This window comes from Macaca mulatta, chromosome 15 (assembly GCF_049350105.2).
Source record: "Macaca mulatta isolate MMU2019108-1 chromosome 15, T2T-MMU8v2.0, whole genome shotgun sequence".
NCBI lineage: Eukaryota > Metazoa > Chordata > Mammalia > Primates > Cercopithecidae > Macaca > Macaca mulatta.
In genome coordinates, this window is record NC_133420.1 from 106,994,468 (window position 1) to 107,012,970 (window position 18,503).

General features: G+C 39.9%; 1 protein-coding gene across 8 annotated transcripts in view; it reads left to right on the forward strand.

Annotated features, from left to right (window-relative positions):
• Nucleotides 1–18,503, forward strand: part of PCSK5 (proprotein convertase subtilisin/kexin type 5) — a 464,549-nt gene that overhangs the window by 83,904 nt on the left and 362,142 nt on the right. For all 8 annotated transcript variants that reach the window (XM_077966251.1, XM_028835254.2, XM_077966252.1 and 5 more), the window contains exon 3: nucleotides 13,562–13,675. In XM_077966251.1, coding sequence (XP_077822377.1) covers nucleotides 13,562–13,675 — 114 coding nt within the window. The remainder of the gene's footprint in view (nucleotides 1–13,561; nucleotides 13,676–18,503) is intronic.

An 18,503-nucleotide genomic window follows, 5' to 3' on the forward strand; every position in this document is an offset into this window, starting at 1 on the left:
AGGGTGAGCCATCCAAAACACACAGCGTGAAAGAAGGAAGCTTGGTGGGGGAGATTCGCTGCTCCTGGGTCTTCAGACTGAGAAAGTGTCAGGTTTGATGACAGTGATGAAAATGTGTTTTCTCTCTCCTTCTCTGAGCCTCAGCCCCAGGGCTCCTCTAATTGACTGTGGTGGGCATGGATTACGTGCTCAGGGTGAGGGAGGCCCAGTGAAGTGACTTGGCACTACTTTCCGCGACGCACATGGAGACTGCCAGGAAGCTGGGAGCTGGGGCGCTGCTCCCCTTCCGGTAGGGCTGGCTTAGGACCGACAGGAGCTCCAGCCGATGCACTCATTTATCAGGCCTTCTTCCAAATTTTTATGTGCTATGACCTGCAAGTTTTGTCAAGCACCACCTCGCTGGAAGCCCCTACAGTGGTTTCTGAGGTGAGGGAATAGCACTCAAATTGAGAAAACATTCGGTTTGCCTCAGGCAACTGGATTTAGGGGAGAAAATGCCAATCCCTTTCCCTTTACCCAGGGATTTTGGACAGCATTTTTCCCTGAGGCCGAAAGGCATGCTTTCCCCCACCCTGACCAAAGTAGCTGTTTGCTAAATATTTCAGAGGGTGATGATGGTGTTTAAGAGCTGCCACAATTCCAGTGTTTTTGGTTGCAAAACACCCCTGCCCTTTCTGCCAAGTGTAAGGTTAGAGTTCAGGAAAAAGGAAACTATAATGAAAACCCCAAGTCAGAGACCTTCCCCCAAGGCAGTCCCTTATCATTTATCTCTGTTGTGTGTGGGGGGGGGCCCATGTTGGGGGTCTTCATTCACATTCCTCCTCACCAATGACTTCATGCTACTTTTTAATTTATGTATTTTGAACTCATTTTAGGATTTACAAACGTAGGTTAACCTCAAGGGGACAGAGTACACTTATGCAGACTTCACACATTTCCGTAAAAGTTGCATATTTATCCTGTAAAAACAGAAAGAAAAGACTAATTTTTACCCATCTCCCTTTGATTCATAAGGCTAGAGCTTGCCAGCATAACAATTGGTCACCCCTTGACTTCTAAGATTTTAAATCTTGACAATGAAGAGATTGAAAGGTGCTGGAAAGATTTTAAAAACATAAAACTGAAGCTCCCAGAGTATTGAGAATGCCTCTTATTTAAAAAGAGAAAGCGCAAAATGGATGAAATGAAAACTCCTGGTACCCGGCTCTGAACTTACACGCTCATACCATTCCCCCTCCCTCAGTTTTCCCACTGTGATCAAAACCATAGCAGTAGGAGCCATGGAAATTTAGAAACAATAGCCATTGCCATTTATATTTAAATAGCTAGGAGAAGACAGTATGTGCAATGGAGCTGAATTAGTCACAAGGGAAGAGTGTTTCTCTCCATAGAAATATAACTTTCATGACCATTGCTTATGAGTTATGGAATTAAGTGGTATGTTATATTGAGAAGCAAGATGCTGACATGCTTTTTGATATTTAGCAGATCACCCTATGTCCTCTGCTTGGAGAAATAATGAGAGCGCCCTTTCCTTTGCCAGCATTTGCCTCTTTTTTATACTAATCTCAGCTGAATTGAACAATTTCTCTACTCTGTACAAAATAAAGCTCCTCTTTGTATTCACTTGATATACAACTTGAGGGCATCCAATTTTTGCAAATACAGATCTGGGAATATCTGAAATGATTTAGGCACAGACTTGTGGGATTGGTCAAAGAACAAAAACCCATTAAGTGATTAATGCTTTGTTTTAAGGTAAAATTATCATTCTTGCAGTTATCTAAAACTTCAGCAATACTAAGAGCAGAGTGATGTAACATATATTTACTTTAAATGTTGAATAGATTTTATTAATTACATTGCCCTGGCTTTCAAATTGCTTAGAGGATGATTATTCAAAAGACAAATAAATGTAGAATGAAGTCATGCCACTGTGTTTTTAATGCAGTGATGATTTTGATCCTAGAGTGAAGCTGGAGGGAATTCTGTGTTGCCCAGTTCAATCTCTGAATTAAGACTACGTTTAATCAAATGGTGTGAATTTAACCCCAGGTGGCATTCAGACAGTAGAATTTGTTTTAGATACTTTAGAATTTGTTTCCTTTTAATACATGAGCAATTGAAATTGTTTTCAAATTTCCTCTTATTGATTACATGACATGTCATAAAGTTTAAAATGTAAGAACCTGAAATACAAGTTAGAAAATGGAAGGTTTGGGGGTATAATCTTTCCATTCAACAAGTATTTAATGAGTTCTCATCACTGGCTTTTCCAACCCCCTGCTTCATGTTGGGCACATACACCCAGACACCACACACACACACACACACACACACACACACACACACACACACACATCTTTTTCTCTCTTTTCTCCCCTTCTCTCTCTTTTCACATAAATTAAGTGCTTTTTACCCTCTGGAAGGCATCTTGGCATGACTAGGAATAAAGGAGCTATCCTTTTTTTTCTCCCCCAGAGGACAAATTAACTTGTCCCAAAGAACAAATATACTTGAGCCAAATATAAAATAAGTGTCTTGCCTTTGAGGGATTTTAAGCAAGTTTTGAGAGCGGCAGCGTCAATGGAAAAATGAGCCCGAAGTCTTTGAAATTATCTTTCCTGGAAAGATAAAGTAAAGCAAAAAAAAAAAAAATTGTCCTTACATGTTGTGAAAAACCAGTTGCTTGTGGGTATTACTACTAGCAGCCAAGATTGGTAGTCTTAAACTTAAATGTTTAAAATATTAAATACTTTATTCAATATTTATGTCATGCCATAATATTAATATTTTTATTAAATATTAATATTTAATATAAAAATATTAAAATTCAAATGTTTAATCATACTTAATAATTAAATGTTAAAGAAATATCCCCTAATTTATCAGTTTGGCACCTTTTTTTCCACTTAGCTATGAGAGTTGATTGACAGTCATTTCTATGCTCTTTATATTTTCCCCGATGTAAGTACTTTTAAATTCATACTTCTTTTGCTGTGTGCTTTGATTATGGACTAGGCACTGACCATCGAAATGCTGGAGATGTCTTTTATTAGTCTGGGAGAATGCATCACTTAACATCATAGGTTTCATTGACTTGATTCAACCCTAGGCCTTTGCAGTTTATGAAACAACAGCTCTTATCTATTTCCAGGTTCATATGTTTGTTTATAACTGCTTTATTTGTAATTGTCAAAAATTGGAATAAACCAAACTTTTTTAATGGGTGGATGGATAAGCATACATACAATGAAATTTTTTTGTAACTATTATTTTAAGTTCAGAGGTACTTGTGCAGGAGGTGCAGTCTCTTACGAAGGTGAACGTGTGCCATCCATGTTGGTTTGCTGCACAGATCGTCCTTTCATCTTGGTGTTAAATCCAGCATCCATTCACTCTTCTTCTTGATACTCTCCCTCCCCCAACCCGCCACATATTCCAGGTTCTTGACCTGTGTCAGCACCTACTTTGTTCTTCTGTGTTTATCTGTTTTAATTGTACCCACTGTCTTTTTTGCTGCTGAGATTTTATCTCTTTCCTTCTGAGATTTTGTCTCTTGAGATGGAGCCATTTCCTCCAGTCTTACCAGTAAAACAGGTAAGGTGGAGGAAGTGACTCCTTCTCAAAAGATAAAAATATGTACAAGAGTGGGTTTCTTTGTTGTTGTTGTTGTTTTCTAAGACAGAGTCTTGCTCTGTGACCCAGGTAGGAGTGCAGTGGTGTGATCTCAGCTCACTGCAACCTCCGCGTCCTGGGTTCAAGCGATTCTCCTGCCTCATCCTCCCAAGTAGCTGGGATTACAGGTGCCTGCCACCACACCTGGCTAATTCTTTATATTTTTAGTAGAGATGGGTTTTTGCCATGTTGGCCAGGCTGGTCTCGAGCTCCTGACCTCAGGTGATCCACCCACCTCAGCCTCCCAAAGTGCTGGGATTACAGGCTTGAGCTACCGCGCCCAGCCAAGAGTGGGTTTCATGTGGGTGTCAAACAGAGAAGGGGTCAATGAAACATTAAAAACATAGAATTATATAAAGAAAGATTATATCCTTCATTAATATTTTTACATGCTGTTCATTGCTAGTAACGTAATCATCCTTGTGCTACCATCTATCTGTTGTTGAAATATGAAACATTTTGTAACTTGATAGGATTAAGCCTAAATTTTTGGCTCCTTTTTTTTCACTCCCTTCTATTTAAAATTTCGCAGTTTTTCTTTTAATAAGGAGAACATTTAGACATCCCTACCAAGAAATGTATTTACCAGGTAAAAATATCCATTCACCTTACCTATTTCTTGAGGGCCTGTTGTCAAGCATTGCCTTTGGTACTAGGGATACTAAAACGTAGTTTCTTTTGCCCCAGGCCAGTGGTAGAAACATGCAATAAAAACACAAGTTACTAAGTACTATGGGAGCTTGCATTTGTGAAGCACATTATAAGTGAGTCCCTGTTAACAATACAGGTAATTCCATTTTACAAATGAGACTATAGAATACCAAGAATTTATGTGATTTGCCCAAGTGGCCGGACTAGTGATTGGTAGTTCTCTACCAAGAACTTGAGTAAAATGTTTTCCCAATTTGTTCTACACTGCCCATCTGTGGCAGAGTCTAGCCTAGCTCTGGGCACAGACGGAATCATGCTGCTATGGTAGGTGTGAAGATCACACACAGGATGTTTTTAGATATTTTAATAGCTCCAGAAAGAATTACTTTATTCTTATAAAACCTAATTTAATGTTAAATTGTTTAGCAAGATTCATCCAACAACTGATATTATTTCTTTTTTCATAGAGTTTCAGAGGTGTTAATATCCAAAATCAAAGGATTAATTCACTGTGTCTTCTGATTCCTAGTAGAGGAATGGTCTACATCTGGTGGTGCACTAAGTTGAATTCTAGGCTTCGTTTGAATGTTTCCTTTTTTTTTTTTCTGAGATGGAATTTCGCTCTTGTTGCCCAGGCTGGAGTGCAATGGCACAATCTTGGCTCACTGCAATCTCTGCCTCCCGGGTTCAAGCGATTCTCCTGCCTCAGCCTCCCAAGTAGCTGGGATTACAGGCATGTGCCACCACTCCCGGCTAATTTTGTATTTTTAGTAGAGACGGGGTTTCTCCATGTTGGTCAGACTGGTCTCGAACTCCCAACCTCAGGTGATCAGCCCACCTTGGCCTCCCAAAGTGCTGGGATTACAGGTGTGAGCCACCGCTTCTGCCCTGGGACACTTTTTATCATAGAGATTATTTTATAATTTCTCTGCTATTTAGAGGGCAGCATTGATTGAATCTGTGATTTTTACTCCATAATTTAGTTGAAAAGACAGATGTTCATCAAAACCCTCTTAAAAAAACAAACAAACAAAACAGTTCATACTGGCTAGCATCATAAGGGTACTACCTCCAGATCTAGGCAAGAGGGTTTTTGCCTAGGACCTCATGCTTTAGAGGGCCTTGCTTGATCCCTCTTTCAGCTGAGTTTATCACCATTAGCTGAGAAGTTGGTGGAGTTGTGGGGACAAGTGCAGCGTGAGCCTGTACCCCCTTCTAGATTATATTCCAGGTACTTAGGATCCTAGAGTAGGTTGACCAGATGGCTGGGGTTCTGCTTCCATGATCTGAGTGAACTTCTTCCTTTGTCTGTCCACTGGAGGGCGAATGCAATACTGGTAGGCCTGAGAGATTACAATAGTGAACTGCAAACAAAAATACGAAGGTATACAGTCATTCTAGACGGCTTTCTCATTAGCTGGTCACATTGCCTGTAATATCTTCTTTGAGAAATCTGCACAGATGGTTTCTCGCTATTCAAAATTCTATTAAAAGATCACATCTTTCAAAGAGGACTTTCTTGACCACCTTACTTGAAATAGCCCCTTCCTCCGTAATCACTTTCTACCTCCTTACATTATTTACTTTTTGCATCATTTAACATTTTCATCAATAACTGTGAAAGTCAGTTGGCTGTTTTGTTCACTGCCATTATCTGGAGAGTGCCTCCCACTTAGGAGCTACTCAATAAATATTTTTACCATGAACAAAAATAAATGAAAGGGTCTTGAGGGTAGAAAGCACATTTTACTGCTTTGATGGGATATAACCATTTCTTTTTCACATTCACATTTCATCTTATCAAAACTGGGGGAAAGAAATAAGCAACAAACTGGAAAATCAGATTTTTAGAAGTAGGTACATAATAGGGGACTAGCTTAAGGGGAGAAATGTGATGTTAATTCTTTGAAAGTGAGTAATGTAATTAGAATAGTAACACTATGAGTTTTTCTATAAACAAAATATAGCGAGATTAAATTGATAACATACGTTTCTAAAATTTTGGCTTCCTTAGAGAAAGCCAACTAAACATAAAATTTTACAGCACAGTCCAGTTTTTCAGTTTGGCCTGTATTTTCTTCGATAACACTGTTCTGAATGTACATGCAGTGTTTATTTCACAACTTCCCTCTGAATGACCTTTCAAAAATTATATGATTTTTCACGTTCATGACCAGATGTTTTCTCTAATAGAAGCATCTGATGTTTGCAGTCATCAAATAAGATTCAAAACGCCTGTTTCAAGTAAATCAAGTAGAATTCTCCATCACATCAAAAGTAAGGCTTTATTTGGTTCACAAGTAGCTTTATGAAATAAACAGAATTTAAACAATCTTCATAATTTTTTTCTTTAAAAAGGTGACAAAATGACAATGCCAGTATTTAAAAACTAATTAATGATAAGTTGCTAGATGGACCACAATTTAAAGTATGGAATATCCTTGTCTAACAAATACTTTTACTAAATTCTCTGATTTTTTTTTTTTTCCCCTCACTGGTTAGCTTTGATGTGTTTTTTTTGTTTGTTTGTTTTTGTTTTATTATTATTATTATTATACTTTAAGTTCTAGGGTACATGTGCATAACGTGCAGGTTTGTTACATATGTATACTTGTGCCGTGTTGGCGTGCTGCACCCATCAACTCGTCAGCACCCATCAACTCGTCATTTACATCAGGTATAACTCCCAATGCAATCCCTCCCCCCTCCCCCCTCCCCATGATAGGCCCCGGTGTGTGATGTTCGCCTTCCCGAGTCCAAGTGATCTCATTGTTCAGTTCCCACCTATGAGTGAGAACATGCAGTGTTTGGTTTTCTGTTCTTGCGATAGTTTGCTGAGAATGATGGTTTCCAGCTGCATCCATATCCCTACAAAGGACACAAACTCATCCTTTTTTATGGCTGCATAGTATTCCATGGTGTATATGTGCCACATTTTCTTAATCCAGTCTGTCACTGATGGACATTTGAGTTGATTCCAAGTCTTTGCTATTGTGAATAATGCCGCGATAAACGTATGTGTGCATGTGTCTTTATAGCAGCATGATTTATAATCCTTTGGGTATATACCCAGTAATGGGATGGCTGGGTCATATGGTACTTCTAGTTCTAGATCCTTGAGGAATCGCCATACTGTTTTCCATAGTGGTTGAACTAGTCTGGAGAGGATGTGGAGAAATAGGAACACTTTTACACTGTTGGTGGGATTGTAAGCTTTGATGTTTTGATCAGAGTTTTTCGAAAATTTCTAGGATCTATTGCCTTTGGACTTTAGAACTTCTTGGAACCGCATGTCAGTACTAAAATGTTTTCTTCAGCCCTTGCTTTCCATAGCAAAAGTGTGTATGTCCATTATCCACCTAACTCATACTTAAAAACAAAACCCAAAGTGCCCTATTTCGTTTTCAAAATCAAAGAAGAAAATAGAGGGGAAGTATTTTTATGTTCTTTTCCCTAAATTGGTCAAAGCTAGTTAGTTCAAAAAAGATACAAAATATGGAATACCACCTATTTTATTTCCTGGCAACTGTTTCATTCAAATCATAGAGTAACATATAATTTACTACACTCATTTATGAATATTAATCTCACATTTTCACAGAATGAGTTAAGATCATTGATCAACTAGAACATCGACCTCACCTGTCTGTTGTTTTTAACAAAATGTTTATTCCTAGTCAAACCAGAGAATTAGACTCTCTAGATAAAATTTCAAAGCTGGAAGAAAGAGAGTAGAGGGCACATTTAGTCTACCTTCCCTCATTTTACAGATAAAAGAGGCCCACAAAGATTTTTGCAAGATCACAAAGGTGACTGGTGGCTAATCTAAGATAATGACCAAGCTCTTCCAAATCCAACTCCTTTTTCTTACTTTACCCAACTTTTCTTAATATTTAAGTTGTGTTGGAATATAATATAAAATCATCTAAGGCACTTTTTATGTATCTTTTTTTCTCATTAACTGCTTTTCAAAGAAATACGCTGTGATTTAGACATGTAGTCTTTTTTTTTTAGCAACAGGATCTCACTCCGCCACCCAGGCAGGAGGACAGTGCCTTGATCATGGCTCACTGCAGCCTCAAACTCCTGGGCTCAAGTTATCCTCCCACCTCAGCTTCCTCAGTAGCTGGGACTACAGGCTCATGTCCCCACACCTGGCTACTTTTTTAAACATTTTTGTTTGTTTGTTTCTAAAGATGAGAGTCTTGCTATGTTGTCCAGGCTGGTCTTGAACTCCTGGGCATAAACCATTCTCCTGCCTCAGCCTCCCAAAGTGCTGAGATTATAGGTGTGAGCCACTGGGCCCAGGCTTAGTCATATTTGAAATTGGTTTTTGATTGTATGATAGTGTGTATAGGTAACATATTCCCATGGATCAAAAGTAACAAGATTTAAAGGGGCATACAGTAGAAGGTCTCCCTCTTATCCCTGTATCCAGTCACTAGTTTTCTGCCCAGAAAGCAACCAGTTTATCAGGTTTTTTGTGTATAATCACTTTAGAGAGATGCCAGAAATATAGTATCCCTTTAAACCATTTGTAACTTATGTTTTTTTTCCACTTCAGCTGTATCATGGAGATGATTCTCTGCCAGTACATTAAGACCATTTAATTCTCTTTTATGGTTGTATTGTACTTTACTCCATCATGCAGATATGTTATCATTTATTATATTAATCTCTATTGACACATATATTTAGGTTGCGAACAGTTTTTGGTTCTTAATGGCAGTATTTGAGTAAATAAACTCGCACATCCACATGTGTACATAGGTAGGATAAACTCCTAAAAATAAAATTACTTCTTTCACCCTTTTAAAGGAATTGTTTAATTAACCTCCAGAGTTGTACACGTTTCCATTCCCCTCACCATTATGTGACAATGAACCTTTTCCCATTCCCCCACTAACGGTATGTTATCAACCTTTAGCTTGTTTGTATCTGAAAGGTGAAAACGGGTATCTCAGTTTGGTTTTACTTGCTTTTGTCTTAATATGCATGAGGCTAAGTGTATTTTATATAAGAATCTGATTTACCTTTTCAGAGGTTTCTCTACCCGTATCTTTGGCTGCTTTTCCTGTTGAATTGTTCTCTTATTAATTGTTGAAACTCTCTCTGTATTAGGGAGATAGTCTTTTGTTCATAGTAGGAGCTATGCACTTTTGCCCAGTTTGTCTTTTACCTTCCCTGTGATGTTTTGTGTGTGTGTTGTGTGTGTGTGGTTTTTTTTTGGCCATGTCATTCACATTATTTTTATGTAGTTAAATTAATCAGTGTTTCTAAATCATCTTTTTGGTTTGTGTTATACTTAGATACAATCTTCCACTCTGAGATTAGTTTTAAACATCTCTCATATTTCTTATAGTACCTTTACATTTAAATATTTGATTCATTTGAAATTGATTCTGATCTAAGACGTGAGAAATGCCTTCAGCTTTATTTTTTTTTTTCCAGTTGGTGGTGGTTCCAACCAACGTGTTCCAAAACATTTATGAAGTAATTTTTTTCCCTACTTGTTTAGAATAATCCCATTATCATATACTGTATTCTTACATGTTTTGAGTCAATTTCTTGACTTGCTATGCTATTACACTGGTATATCTGTAGACATTTGCTACTAGTATGTGTTTTAATTATTAGCATAATACTTTTTAATATCTAAAGGGCTGATTCCCTATCACTGCAGGATGCATTTTTAAAGCAACAGCATAATTTGTTTCCCATTTATATTTACGTAATAACTTACATGATTTATACTCATATGATCACATTTTTTCTCCTCCTGTTGCTTTCCCCATGTGTAGTATCAGAAAGCTGGTAAATTCCAAAATAATGAGATACAAGTTCAGCTGAGATTATGAGGCCGGGCTTCCCATAATTGTCAATTAATGTGTTTTGGATCTTATAAAGGAGGACATCTTTAGACAAAGGTTCTTAAGCAGCAAATGCACAATGTTTACTTGGACCAAGGTCCAAAGGGAAGAGAGTACTGTGAATAGAGGGAGGGAGTGTCCCTGAAATCATATGGCACATGTATGTTTAAATTAACAAAGGATAGACTGACGATTTCAAAGGTCCTGTAGCTTTTACACTCTGGATTAACTGTAGTTCCTTAATGTGTTGGAAATAGAACTTTCAGAAGTTAAGCCAGTGAGGCAAAACACACAATAATTCCCTTCTCCTAGGCTGACCATAGTTTTATGAAAATGAATTTTTAAGTATCTTTTCTTTGCATGAGGCTTCTTGGCAAGAAATAAAATCTGTATAATGCATTACCTCTGGCTTTTTCCTTAAAGAGCTCAAGGATAGACATATGGATAATAGCTTAAAAATATAAATATGGTCTTTCCAGTCATAGAAACCTTCCGATCCAAGAGGTGCTTTTCCCACTTTCCAAAAAATACAGGGCTATATACACATACCCATAAGGCACCAAGGCAAAATACATGGTATTTGACGCTAAAAAAAAACCCACTGAACTTTTCTTGAGTATTGCAGCCCTGTGATCAGACAGAGTGACTTGTAGTCAAATCTAGATGCCAAGTTGCTGTGTCACCTTCTAGCCAGTAAGTCCTGTAACTAAGCATTTTTGTTTGGTAAAATTATAGAAGGGATGCTGTTGGGTAAGATATTTTGTTCTATTTTGGTACCTATAGTTCATCTAGGAAAATGGCTGTCACTTGGTTTTCTCACATACTTACTTCATTTGTCTGTTTGAATGTGTGCACAGGGAGAAGTGAGTATTTATAGTGTCTTTCTAAGGAACAGTTATCCACTCCCACCCCAGGATAGACTTTCCTGATCTCTAGCAGTCTCTTTAATGAGTCCACACTGGGGGAGGCATGATACTTTCTGGTTTATGCACATATATAGGTTGGCAGTGTGGAATTTATGAATGCTTCATTAGGAAAGGCCACTGCCAATATAGGATTTGTTTTGAAAAGAGTTGTCTAAGCAGCCTTCTTTTACCAAGCATGCAAATATGAACTTGTTAACTTTATTGGGATAAGACTTACAGATAGTAATATAAGGATTACAAGTTGCATAGTCAAAATCATCATAAATAGTCTAAGTAATACAGTGATAGGGCCTGCGTCAGATGTCATTCGTGGAGGTAAAGATATTTTTATGAAGTGGCGAATTGTGGAATACTTGTTACATTTCCTTGATAAAGTGTAAGTCCTTCACAGTTAAAAGCAATTCTTGCTCATCTTCGTATTTCTAACACAGTACCTAGCACTTGTTTGTTGAATGAATGAATGAGTGAATGAACTGCATTCCTTAGATTTTTTGAAATGGGCCGGGCGCGGTGGCTCAAGCCTGTAATCCCAGCACTTTGGGAGGCCGAGACGGGCGGATCACGAGGTCAGGAGATCGAGACCATCCTGGCTAACACCGTGAAACCCCGTCTCTACTAAAAATACAAAAAACTAGCCGGGCGAGGTGGCGGGCGCCTGTAGTCCCAGCTACTCCGGAGGCTGAGGCAGGAGAATGGCGTAAACCCGGGAGGCGGAGCTTGCAGTGAGCTGAGATCCGGCCACTGCACTCCAGCCCGGGCTACAGAGCGAGACTCCGTCTCAAAAAAAAAAAAAAAAAAAAAAAGATTTTTTGAAATGAAGAGGTTAAAATGTTTCCTGGAAATAGAAAATGTACATGCACACCCATCATTGCTGCTCTACTTTGATTGAGAAGGATGCCTTAGGATCCCTTCTCCTCCGGTAATCTTTTAATTGAGTAGGTGAGAGAGGTTTTAAAATGTTCACTGAATGGCTGGATATGGAATTACAGCAGTGGACTACAAAGCCCGCTTCCTCCCCACTCATTTTTTAATTCCGTTGTAGAGAGGAGGGATAAATGGTGGAATAAAACATTCCAGAGCATTGTGACTCAATGAGCTATCACCAGAAGAAATCAAACAAAGGAGCATTTGGGCACAAATTGAAGAACGCCACCAGGGCTGTTTCTGCATTCGAGACATCCCACTAAAACTGCAACTGCTTATTTTTGCGTTGCCATAAGGATAATCTGTGTTAAAGAAAGTGTTCGCATACATACCCCTACCACTAGGTTATACATTCTGCATTAGACTCAAGGGTTCTGGTTACTTTGTTTAAACAAGTTTATAACTAAATATTGAGACTTTTCTCAAATAGGGCCTGTTTGAATTTTAGAGCTGGCAGGGAGCCTGTGGCTCAGGAAATTGAGTGGCTTCTCCAATTCTGTGCCAGAGATAGGACTAGGGATTTGATTTGGTTTTTCTAATTCTCCACATAGTGCTTTTCCACCGCACGGTGTTGTAGAAAGCCATTTTTAAAAAATTGTGATCCTGGAGCATTTTGCTCCCAGAAAGTTTTAAAAAATTGATGCATACTTGAAGTCAGGAATTATAAACTGTGGCATGTGGAACAAAATCCAGCCTGGTTTTGTATATAAAGTTTTATTGGAACACATTCGCATCCATTCATTTATATATCATCTACGGTGCTGCAATGGCAAAATGAGTGATTGCATCAGAGACCATGTGACCTGCAAAGCCTAAAATATTTATTTTTTGGACCTTTATAGAAAAAGTTGACTAGCCCTTAGCATAAAGTAAGGATGAAAAATTACCTTAAAAGTTAACATTACCAATTTTTAGTAAATTGGAAGTAAATAGGATTTCTGAGAAAGCAAAAAGGTTAGCTTGTTGTTGAGAGATATAAATAATCTATACATCCCAGCACTTTGGGAGGCCGAGACGGGCGGATCACAAGGTCAGGAGATCGAGACCATCCTGGCTAACATGGTGAAACCCCGTCTCTACTAAAAAATACAAAAAAACTAGCCGGGCGAGGTGGCGGGCGCCTGTAGTCCCAGCTACTCGGGAGGCTGAGGCAGGAGAATGGCATAAACCCGGGAGGCGGAGCTTGCAGTGAGCTGAGATCCGGCCACTGCACTCCAGCCCGGGTGACAGAGCGAGACTCCGTCTCAAAAAACAAAAACAAAACAAAAAAACAAAATAATCTATACATAAAAAAACTAAAATCCCTACTTTCATTAAACAAACAAACACAAAAAACCCTGGGTTTCTAAGGAATCTCTGAGCACTTAGACTCAGAGATTTTAGTTGCCACAATGAAACCTGTGACTTAAATAGCATTGACTATTTAATAAGATGGGAAATGCCTCAGACTGTCATTTATGTTGTGCTAACCCTGATGGAACATGAATACTCACCAAATGTCCTTCTTGGCAGGTGGAATGGATCCAACAGCAAGTGGTAAAAAAGCGGACAAAGAGGGATTATGACTTCAGTCGTGCCCAGTCTACCTATTTCAATGATCCCAAGTGGCCCAGCATGTGGTATATGGTAAGCTTGCTAAGGAAGCCTGGCCTAGGGCCATGTCATCCAGTTTTGTATTATATGCAGAGAATCTACCAGACTTGGGAGGACACAGAAATACTGACCAGGGATCATTTCCTATCTTAATACCCACCATTTGAGATTGGTTAATGGCCTATGATGCTGTCTGGATTTTCTTTCTAACATAGCTTGTTGATTATAATAAAGAGAAAAAGAAGGGAGCTCCGATTCACAGAAATTCTGCTTGAGAGCTTACTTTATGCAGTAGCTTTCTAAGTTTGGGCCAGAGGATAGAAAAATATGCAAAGGTGCACACACCCTTAGACCTATCAATAATCATGTTCACCTCTGATACACATTTACTCCACCTTGAAACTAGTCTGGCTAATGCATACTGATTCTTGAACATCATTGAAATGACTCTGCTGGTAAGTAACAGACCCCAAACTTATGTCATCTAATATGTATCCTCTCACTTTAGGTAATAACTTTGTAAAAGTAGACCAGGAAAAGAAATAGTTGGAAAGTGTTCGGTTTGGTAGTTCATGGTTCAAGCAAAAGATTTTTCAGTGAAGGAAACTTACTTAACATGTTGGGAAGAGTAATCCACCAGTTCACTTGGCATGGCCTCCTTTGAAAACATACATCTCTAATCTCTTAGGGATTTGAGGTCGTGATCACTGAGAAATGAATTTGAATATGTTATGTACTCTTACTCATGAAATCCACATGTCACCAATTTACTCTGTAATGTGTAAATCACCCTTTACTTTTTTCTGTCTTGAAAGTTTTTATTGCTAAACTTTGCCAGCATATTATTCACTATACTACTTTAGCTGTTGTATTCCTGTTTTAGTTTTTGTATTCCTGTTCTTGCTTTTTTTACAAAATGTCTCCAAACTGAAAGAAGGACATGAATCCATGGCATTCCCATAGCTGCCTCATGCTTTCCTGGCTCCCTGCCTCCCATTCCTTCTGCCTGGAGTACGTTCACTGCCCTTCCCCACCTCCTTGGGGCAGGATCCCCTGTCCTCAGAGTCCACACCTGAGGCTGACTGCTCTGGAAGACCTTCCCTATGTTCCTGTCTTTTATCATTTTCCCTCCTCTCATCTCTTGGACCCTCTCCCCGCTGCTCATGGCATCCATCATGGCACTTTACACTGTAGTTATTCATATTGTTTTTTAACCTTCCCCGTTGGACTTGGGGGGTCACTTGACGGCAAGCTCTGCATCTTGATCCCTTTTTATATCTCCCCAGAAACCTAACCCAGCACTTTGTAAGGCTGGGAATTTGTGCTTATTTTGAGATGGCTGAATGTGGCTAGTATTTCTCTTAATTTCCCTTTTCTTGGTCTTACCCAGAAATGAAAGGTTATGGAAATATTTTGGACTCCAAACAGAATTTTACAGAGAAATCTTTCTCATGTTTAAGGGGAAAAAAGGGAGGAACCTTAAAGCTAAGTTCCAGGGGAGGTGGGAATCTGAGCATCATTTCGGTGGGAATCCCCTGAGGGACAGGAAGATAGGTGGCAGGTTATTAGCCCCAACACCCGCAGAGAGTGAACCCCAAGGGAAGGCATTGGAGGGAGCACTGGCAGGAGCTAAGGAGCTTTGTCTGCACTGACAAAATGATAAGAATGTAATGGGATTGAGATATAGGAGGAAACAAAGCTGCCTCTACACCCCTGTTTATAAGACCAGGTTGAGAGAGACCCTCTTTGCTTGTTCTCATAGGAAAGAGCCAAATTGCTGTCTGTGCATGATCCACTGGACAGTAGAACTATCTGGCAGCTTTCCCTGATCCTCTCTTCACCCCAGCAGGGCAGACTGAACTCTAGCAGGAGCCATGACCAAGGCTTTAGCCCTTTGGCTAGCCTGGTGGCTGAAGGTTTCAGTGCCTGCATAGTGAGATCTTGTCACTCTGAAGAACCACTATTATTTCATGTCTTTCTGACATGAGGAAAGACTGAGAGAAGAGCTTTTGATTGGCCATTTAACATGTTGGGTGTTTTACAATACATATTTGATGATAATATTACAAATAGGTAACATTTATTGAGCACTTACTATGCGCCAGGCAATGTGCTAAGTCTTTATGAGGTTTTTTTGTTTTGTTTTGTTTTGTTTTTCTTTTTGGAGAGAGTCTCGCTGTGTCAGGCTGCAGTACAGTGATGTGGTCTCGGCTCACTGCAGCCTTGACCTCCTGGGCTCAAGCAATCCTCGCATCTCTGCCTCCCAAATAACTGGGACAACAAGTGCGCACTACCATGCTTGGTTAATTTCTGTAGTTTTTGTAGAAGAGGGGTTTCACCGTGTTGCCCAGGCTGATCTTGACCTCCTAGACTCAAGTGATCCTCCCACCTTAGCCTCCTAAATAGCTGGGACCACAGGTGCATGCCACCCTCCTTGGTTAATTTTTAAACTTTTTGTAGAGACACGGTCTCACTGTATTGCTCAGACTGGTCTTGAACTCCTGGGCTCAAATGATCCTCCCACTTAGCCTCCAAAGTATTGGGATTACATGTGTGAGCCACTGTGCCTGGCCATGAATATTTTTCTAATGCAGCTGGAACAAATGCGTGTGTTAAAATTGGCCCTAATTTAAAAATGAGAAATCTGTGAGGCTTATGAAATTTAGTTAACTTACCTAAGATCACCAAGCCTGAACGTGGTGGAGATGCCAAGGCAGGCAGGTTGATGCAGAGTCCACGGGATTAGCACAGCATCCTGTCTCCACCCTTCTGCTATTTACAGGTGCTGTGAGGAAGCCTCTGATCTATCCAGAGAGAAATGACTGAAACACACATGACAGAATGGTGGGTCCCCTGTAGGATGAACAAAGTATCTTGAGGACAACCAAAGTGCTTTACAGATTCCTGTTAAATGACTACTTTCCTTTAATAAAAGGGATGGGAAGCAGGTTCCATACCTTATGCTTCTCTGTTAGGACAGAACGAGAGGCAAGACTCTCAGATCTGCAAAGCTGGATGCCCATCCCCATTGCTTCACTTAGAATCTCCATGATTGAATTGGTCCAACTCTCCTCAACTGTAACATAAAAGTGTCTAGCTCTTATGTATGAGTGGTGTTTTGCTGCATAACAAAACTTAGTTTTGTTAGAACTTAGTTTTTAAAACAATTATCTCCCAGCCTGGGCAACACGATGAAGCCCCATCTGTACCAGAAATACAAAATTTAGCTGGGCGAAGTGGCGTGCTCCTGTGGTCCCAGCTACCTGGGAGGCTGAGATGGGAAGATGCCTTGAAACCTGGGAGGCAGAGGTTGCAGTGAGCCATGATTGCACCACTGCACTCCAGCCTGGGTGATAGAATGAGACCCACTCTCAAATTAAAAAAAACAAAACAATTATCTCATAGATTCTGAGGGTCAGGAATTCAGATGGAGCCCAGGGACAATGACTTTCCTCTGTTCTGGGATGTCTGGGGCTTCAGCTGGAAGACGCAAAGTCTTGGTGAGAGTGGGAGGATAGACTTCAAGGTGGCCCAGTCACAAAGCTGGCACATGGGTTCCTCGCTATGTGGGCCTCACCACAGGGCTGTGTGAGTGTCCACTTGCCATGGTACTGGCTTCCCAGGCAGGTGGTCCAAGAGGTCATGTTGGAAGTGGTGATGTCTTTTATGACATCTAACCTTAGACGTCACAGACCCTTATTTCTGTAGTTTTCTATTGGTCACAGGAGTCAACGCTGATTCAGTGTAACAGGGAACATGTATGGGTGATGTACTAGGAGGTGAGGAGTGTTGGGAGCCATCCTGGAGGCCGGCTACCACAATTAATGAAATTTTTAATGAGAAGGCTTTAACACAGTACCTGACACCAGAAAACCCTCAGTCAATCATAATTGTTATTATTCTCTGACTTCTTAATTGCAATACATGGTAGTTCCTTTTTACCTTTTACTTAAATTAGTCAAAGAAGGGTGAGAGCCCGTGTCCAGTGGGCATCCTTTGGAGTACTGTTTGGCAGCACATCACTGACATAACCCAGGCAGGGTGCTGATATCCTTCTTCCTTTTCCTGAGCCCTGGAGCTGCTGCTGTGTATCTGACCTCCGTAGGGTCCTGCCTCCAGCTTGTTAGCCTGGGCCCGTTTCTGTCATTCAATATTTATCACAGGAGAATGGAGATTAAAGAATGGCATGAAGTGTGCCTGAGTGTCTCTTTTAATTAACTTGAAAGTTTTTCCCATGTCGCTCCTCCCCTTGGAAACTGGTGTGCAAAATCATTATGTCTAGCCTTGAGGCTTGGGCAACATATTCAGGGAAAAGTGCTTTTATGAGTTTGTTATGGATATGATAGCTGTATAATTACTGCTCTATCCTGACATACTGTGTTGAGATTTCTAGGAGTTGGAGGGTTAATCCTAGAAATTCAACTCACTTCTGGTTGCATTGACAAACTTCTCCTGCATCTATTATTTGTTAGACATGGTGCTAAGTGCTGAGAGTTTAGAAAAACATCGTTTGTGCCTCCTAAGATTAATAAAGCATCAAAGAAAACTTGACTGGGCAAGCATCTCCCTGCTAAAAGTTTCTCTGGGATCATGTGCATACATTTAGCCTCTGCTGCCTGGACATTGGCCCTTAATTTTTGCTTGCAGATTTGTTTCTTCCATTAGAAGCTCCTGCAGAACTGTTAAACAAATCCAAGCTTGGGCCTTCCTTTAGGTTTTGGTGTGGAGTGGGGCTAAGGCAGTGGGATGTCATCAGAATTCCCCAGGTGATTCTAACGTGTAGTATGTGGTAAATGCTCAAAAAATTCTGATTGAATAAATAGATGAGCAAACTCTATAATAAAAGCAAACCTGTGTCATT